Raw genomic sequence first — 7,239 nt, forward strand, 5'->3', positions numbered from 1 at the left:
AAGTCTTGCCCAGGGTCTGGCATGGGACCCAGTGAGGGTAGATACTTCCCTTGATTTATGCCTGGAACATTTTGATCTTCCCTGTCTCTCTCCAGACCCTTTCTAAACGTGTGCTGTGAAAGCTGGAGCTGTATATAGCAGCAGCACAGCCCAGGATCGATGTCCACCGGGGCCAGGCGGGGCTGGGTGGTGGCAGTGCTCTTTAGGACAGGGGGAAGCTGCTGCCCGTCCTCCCATCAGCCACAACTCGGCATCTGCTTCCAGAGGTGAAGACCACCTACAGCAACACGCTGCTGCTGTGTGAGAGGACTCGCTGACAGTCATCTTGTGCTCATCTTCAAGCAGCCTTACGTGTTCCTCTTGCTCTGTTTTGCTGGGGAGGAATCTTCCAGTCCAAATGGATTTTATCTCTTTTTAAACTGATTTTGAAGTTTTCAGTCCCTGCATTATGGCAGTGCCTGATCTCAGGCTCCTCAGAATTCACTCTTCAGAAAATTCTTGGAGATACACACTGGGTGTGCTTGGAGGTGAAGGACATGCCAGTGCCCCTGCATGTACCACGCTAGAAATGCTGACACCGATCTTGCACTGACAACCCTAATTTTTCTCCTCCTCCCCCCTTACCTTCCACATAGCACTTCACTGCAAACAGAAATCTGCTGCTTTCTGCCTTTCCTGGCCAGCTCTACAGAGCCTCAGTAAACCTGGGTAAAACCCTGAGGCTTGCTCCTCTGCTGGTCCTTTCCCTTCTGTGCTGACTGGCTCAGCACAGCCAAGGATGCTTTGCTAAGGTCAGCATGAAGGGAAAGTGCTTGTGCTGGTACCTCAGAGTCCCACTGGCTGATTCTGTGAGCTTTTATCCTGCTCCGTGCCCAGGAGAGATGCTTTTCTGCAGCTTCAGCTTTCTTCTGTGCATGTTCTTTGTATCCAGTGGGATGTGGTTGGAGCTGCAGCTCAACAGCAGTTTGCTGAATGATAGAAGAGGCAGTTGGGTCTGAAGGTGGCTGCTGTCATGGCATGTACCAGTTGTAGGGTGGAAAACCTGACTCAGTGACCAGCAGCAGCTCCTGGCTTTCCCTACTCACAGAGCCTGGAGCAAAACAAAGCAAAGTGCCTGCGGGAGTTATCTTGGGCTTCTGGAAGTCCTTGTTGGTGTCATGTTGGACTTCACCTGACTTCCCCCAAAACCCATTCCATGGAACTTGAACTTATGTTACTGTCACCCTTAGGCAGTTCCTGTGACATTAGTCCCCCACCTGGGGGAGGAATGACCTGTGCATCAGTACATGCTGGGACAAGCTGCTGGAAAACAGCTGTGTGGAAAAGGTCTTGAGTGACTTGAGCTGTCGTGGGTCTCCCCTCATTGGTCTGCGTGCTGGAAGCAGGGGACACATCGCTGGTCTGTAGCGAGCTGCACTGAAGGGTGTTGGTTAACACTGGGCAGCTCTGTGCGTGTCACCTGCAACCGGAGCAGGGTGTCTGGCCATTTCAGCCTGGCAGCACAAGTGTCCGACTGTATCCCTGCTCAGCTGCATCCCTCCTCACACCCAAGTGCAGGAAGACACACTCCCAAGTTTCATGTTGCCTCTCCATCAGCTGGATAACAACAGAGTAAATCTTACAGCAGCTCCTGGTCGCTTGTCCTGTTCCTGCACTGCGACCTGTCTATTTTTAACCTGCAGCGCTGGAGAGTTGTTCCCCTGGTCCTCATGACCTCGGTGACATTCTGCCTCTGGGGTGTTGCAGCAGCAGCATCGGGGGCATCTTCCAGAGCCGGGCATGACTATTGTTGTTGCCAGCAGAATGCAACTTCTTTTTTGGCGGCTTCTTGCGTTCTCCCCTTTCAGTGGCCGAGAGAAGAGGCCCTTCGGGCTCCCCGTGTCCACTCCCTTGTCTATTTACAGCCATTACACAGCAACAAGTTCTTGGAATCCACTGGAATAGAAATCCCAATGCTGCCCTGTCTGGAGGAAGGTTTGGGACAAATGCCCTGGCCCGTCAGTGCATTGAGATGTTGTCTTTCATCCTGCTGTAGTTCTGCTGTTCACCCCAGAACACAGGCACACCTTAGCAGAGATGTAGCTGAGTTTATCACTTCACAGAGGATTTGGTTGTTTTTCCATTGACTGTTCAGAGGCAATTTGCAAAGAAGATAAATCCACCTGGATGTTTTCATGTCCCTTCAGTCTCACATCCCTGTGTGTGCTGAGCATGGCAGAAGGCGGTATAATGAACTCAGTGCTCAGTTAAGGGCAGTAAGTTGAGCACAGTGGATGGAATTCCTTGAATTAGGAAATACACTGGAAGCTACAGAACGATTTTTCTTCATTCCTTTTTGGTTCAAATCTGTATAATTGACTTTTCTGACTTTACACAGTGGTTGGTTGTTTAAGGATCCATTTGCCTTTGCTCTGTTTCATGATACCCCCTGAGACCCCCAGTCTTGCCCAGTTTTGTGAATTGTCCATCAAAGCCTCCTGAGCCCTGTGTGACTGAGTGGGAGATGACCTGAAGTTGTGATGGATGCAGCGAGCAGGTTTTGCTGTGGTTTTGTTGGGCCATACAGTTGGGCTTCTGCCATACCAGCTTTATTTCCCCTGAGAAATGATCTCCTGTGGGGTACAGCTGCCTGCCAGACTGCTTGAGTAGAAACTGCAATAGCACCTTATGTCTTTGAAGAGCATCGAAGATGTGCCTTGGTTTTGCTAGTAAATAGTTCCAAGTGACTTAACAGCTGGTGACAAACGAGGTGGAAATTTTAAGTAACTATTAAAAATGTATTCCTGCAAGAACTGGAAGTTCTTGGAACTTGGATGAACTAGAAAAATCATCTGGCCTCTGAGTTTCCAGACCTGCCATCCTGCACAGTGCAGGGGAGATGCACCCCAGGTTTACGTTGGTGAACAGTTTGATCTGTGTGGGTGTTGGGATTAATGGTTGTGAGCAGTATTTTGGAGTGATGTCAGTGTGACATTAGATGAGGTGTAGTTGGGGACAGTAAATGGGAGGCACAGCTCCCCCAGGGGCCTGCAGGGCTGCTCATGCCTGGGACTGGTACTTCTCTCCTTACTGTGATCCTGAAGCATTGCAAACCTGTGTACAGAAAGTGTCTGAGTGTATTTTTCTCTTTCAGGCTTAAACCCTCTGTCGTTTGATGCTGCCAGCAGCAGCAAGGCTCTGCAGCTCGGCAGCACTGCGCCTCCGCTGGGGTCAGAAAGCTCAGCTGAGAATGGAAGTGATCCGGGCAAGAAGAGGAAGAGAGCAAACGTGTCTGCAGGTGAGCAGGGGCTGGCAGTGGGGAGGTGGCCATAGAAGCTGAGACTGAGAAGCCACATGTTTGTGTAATGTCCGCGGCTCCACCTCAGTTGCCAGATCACTCTGCTAGACCCTGAGCAAGCAGCACTGTTGCTGCTGCTGTCTCTGCTTCATTTCCCCTTCCAGCATCGAGGAGAAACACCTTCAGGTGGCAGTGGGAGTGCTCTGTGCTGGAACAGACTGCCCTTGCTGACAAATCCAGTGCAATTATGACAGTTTATGCTGAATTTTTATCCTTTGGTCATAAATCTCTTGTGAGGAGTCAAAGCACCCCCCTTGCCTTTAATCAGTGTTCCTTCAAAGCCCCTTAGAGCTCTTGATTCTAGTGGATAAACTGTAGTTCAGATGCTCTCGGAAGGCAGTGTTTTCATAGACCTTGCCTCTGTACAATGTCGTCTGCTCGAGAGGGACAACACTGATTTTGTTTTATTCTTTCATTTGGCTCTTTCCTAAGTGTCAGGTTCAAATCTGGTTTTGGGTGCTGCTAGCGCAGAGCCAGCCTGGGCAGCGTGTGTCCTGCAGAGGAGTTAAGAATGCACTAAGCTCTTAATCACTTTCCCTGCTCTCAGCAGATGGTGGCAGAAATCTAAGCCTCGACATTCCGATGGGCTTGCCAATGTCTGACCCGAGCGCCTGGGCCACCGCGATGAACAACCTGGGGATGGCTCCGCTGGGGATGACGGGACAGCCCCTGCTGCCAGGTACGTGGCTCACCCAGCCTGCGCCCGCCTCCCCTTTCAGACATGGCTTTGGGAAGAGCCTAATTCAGTTGTTAGGTGAATGCCTGCCATGTACTAACCCCATGAAGAGGCACAAGGCAGGTCTTGCTGAGATCTCCCCCTGACAGCACCAGTGGGCCCTGCTGGTACTGCCTGTCCTTACAGCTCAGCTCCCAGCGTTCTCTGATTCATGAGCCATCTCCACAAGACATCCAGGTGCGCTGCTTCTGCTGTGGCTGCCCACAAGTATTGCTACCCTAGGGTTCACAACTGCTGAACAGAGAACATAGCCCTCCTCTGGCAGCTCTGTTTAGTTTTGTATGGCATTGAAGGCAAATCTAAGAGCAAAATCAAGGTAAAATACTATTTAGATGTAGTCAGAGGGCTGGCTAAAGTCTAGAAGCAAGTCAAGCAGGGTAAGGAAATTAATGAGTTGTTTACTTAAGTGCTTCTGTGTGTTTTACCTGGAATTACTGTGCATTCTTGCCTGCTGGAGCTGGAACACTGCTCTGGCTTGCCAGGTGATGCCCTTAAGCCCATGTCACAAGCTGTCCACACTGCTGCACCACTTAATGAAACCGAGCTGGGTTAAGTTTTACACTGTTTCCAGACTTCTTTATGTGGATAAACCTTACTGGAGAAGGTTTTGGCACTAGGAGATGGTGTCTTTGGAGTAGGAAAGGAAGAAGTTCATTTGAACAGAGAAAATGTATTTGGCTGAGGCAATCAACAAGGAAATAGTGCTAAAAAGTTGTTCTAAGGGCACAAGTCTAAAGTTCTGACATTGTGATGCTCCCTCTGGATTGTTCAGCTCATTTTCACTGGGGAGACTTGTCCAACTGCTCTCTGAGGAAACAGTTGCTGCATGAGTCCAAACCACAACCTGACTCCCTTATTCTCTCCCCCATTTAGATTTTGATTCTGCTCTTGGGATGATGACTGGAATCCCCCCCATCAACCCCATGATGCCAGGCTTGGGGATAGTGCCACCTCCCATCCCTCCAGACATGCCTGCTGTGAAGGAGATCATTCACTGCAAAAGCTGCACTCTCTTCCCACCTAACCCACGTAACTGTCTGTTTTGTCCTGTTTCTATCTGTCTATATAGGAATATGTGTATATATGTTGAAAAGTGTGTGTGAGAGAAGAGCTGTGGCACTGCCTGGACATAGCTGCTCGGAGTCAGTGGCAGTGATTAGGTGCTGGCAGGCAGCTGCTGGAGGAATAGGAAAAGCTTGTTCTTGTCAGTGAATGTTTGCCATCTCCATGAACAGCCTTTTCAGTTGTAAATTGATAAGGACAGGGAAGAAAGCATTCCGGTTCCCTGGATATCAGAATTCTAATCTTCATGGCATGATTCTTGCATGTATTATCTAAGGGTTCAAAGATAACAAGCCCTTGGAGTTAAGGAGACTGGATCAGCCAGCGTGGCTCCTGCTGAGAGGTGGAAGTGCTCCAGAATGGGGTGGAAGGAGAGCAGAGGCAGCTGGAAATAAGACAGAAAACACAGGGACAGTGCTGGCACGCCAGGCTGCAGCAGGAAACCAGGATCCCATCAAGCGAGCTGACTGAGCTTTTTGTCCTCGCTTCTATTATAGAACCAGAGAGGGGAGAACATTGTTACCTGTCAGTTGGCTGGGCTTGTGCTGGGAAAGATGGAGGAGATGAAATAGCCAACAAAATGTGGATGTGATAGAGACAGGAGGAGACCTCACTCCTCCTGCAGCAGCAAGTGTTGCCCTGTTGCTTGGCTGGGCTTCAGAGGAGAAGAGTTCAGTCTGATCCCAGGAGCTGTGCTTTCTGCCAGGTGAGCAGAGGGTGGGGAGGGTTCCACCCCACAAAGCAGCAACAGCGAATCTCACGTATGGTGTTGGCAGAGGTTCCAAACCAGGAAAGGCAGGTGTAGGACATGCTTCACCCTGCAGGACCTGCACAGCCCAGCCACGGCCCTGCAGGAGTCTGTGGGGCTGTGCCAGCTCAGGACAGGCTTGATATTACCAATGGAAACCAAGGGCTTGACAATTTTTACAGCAGCAGCGCTCTCCATGGGGAGTAAAATACTTCCCTTATGCAGAGACGCTGCGAGAGGTGTTTGTAGCTGTGTGCCTATGTCTAGTTCCTGAGCAGGTGCCAGCAGATGGCACCCGATGGGCTCCCAGCACTGGGAGTCTGGGCTTCTGGGCCCAGTGGTTTAATTAAAGCTCTCAGTGCCCAGTCTGATGACTTAGTTCTCTATCCCCAGAAGCAAACCTGTCTCGCTGTCCTGGAAACAGTGGACAAGCCAGTTCATGTGCTGCGCTGGAGGGGGGGTCTCTCTGCACTTGCCAGGTGGGCACCTGAGCATGGAAATGGGTTTGGTGCTGGAGAATCTCTTCTCCAAGTCTCTGCAGTCTCAGGTAGTGTCTTATGTGCTGCAGCAATGCAGGTGGGTAAGTGAAAGTACTTGGCAGCCTGCTTCTGGCAAACTAGCCTTAACTGTTAGCCTGCTTTTATATTCTGTGGTTCATTTTAACCATTAAGGTAAAAAACCCCAACATTAATTCCTGCTACACCTCTTGGCTATACCTATTTGCTTCATCCCTTCCTTCCATAATATCTAGTCTCAATTTGGTTCATGACCTTCCCTTAACGTTGATACTTTTGCCCTTTGGGATCCTCTGTCTACATTTTCTATGTATTCTTTCTCTTAGGACAGTCCCTTAAGCTGTGTACCTCCCTTTAGTCCTTTAGCACCTCCCATGATGATGTTTTGGAGTCCTGGTGCTGCTCAAGTTTTATGACTGGAGCTCAGGGGCCTTTGCTTGCACTAGGGAGAGTGTTTGGAAAGCTGCAGGCTTCTGAGCTCTTTGGTTTGGAAACATGCTGGTAAATGTACTTATCCTCATGCAGCACCCCAGCAGTGCTATAGATCTGCTTGCTAAGGTCGTGTGCAATGTAGCTGGGTGTACGTTTGCAGGAAGCCAGGAAGGTGTGGTTGTGTCTCAACCATACCTGGGGAGATGGACATGGGAAAGGAACGTGTGCTGACAACCCCAAAACTAACCTGCTCTGCTTTCTGTCTCTTGCTCTCCTCAGATCTTCCTCCTCCAGCAACAAGGGAGAGGCCCCCGGGGTGTAAGACGGTGTTTGTTGGAGGGCTGCCAGAGAATAGCACCGAGCAGATCATCATGGAAGTGTTTGAGCAGTGTGGGGAGGGCATTGCCCT

General features: G+C 50.1%; 1 protein-coding gene across 3 annotated transcripts in view; it reads left to right on the forward strand.

Annotated features, from left to right (window-relative positions):
- Positions 1 to 7,239, forward strand: part of ENOX2 (ecto-NOX disulfide-thiol exchanger 2) — a 22,818-nt gene that overhangs the window by 1,150 nt on the left and 14,429 nt on the right. Inside the window, exons 2-5 of one of the 3 annotated variants that reach the window (XM_010010640.1) lie at positions 3,134 to 3,277; positions 3,885 to 4,016; positions 4,947 to 5,102; positions 7,110 to 7,239. The exon at positions 7,110 to 7,239 is cut by the window's right edge and continues 92 nt beyond it. In XM_010010640.1, coding sequence (XP_010008942.1) covers positions 3,134 to 3,277; positions 3,885 to 4,016; positions 4,947 to 5,102; positions 7,110 to 7,239 — 562 coding nt within the window. Of the gene's footprint in view, positions 1 to 3,133; positions 3,278 to 3,884; positions 4,017 to 4,946; positions 5,103 to 7,109 lie in introns of those variants that run through there. The other 2 variants (XM_010010648.1, XM_010010655.1) reach the window with 2 other exon arrangements.

Source organism: Nestor notabilis, unplaced genomic scaffold, assembly GCF_000696875.1.
Source record: "Nestor notabilis isolate BGI_N333 unplaced genomic scaffold, ASM69687v1 scaffold6550, whole genome shotgun sequence".
Lineage (NCBI taxonomy): Eukaryota > Metazoa > Chordata > Aves > Psittaciformes > Psittacidae > Nestor > Nestor notabilis.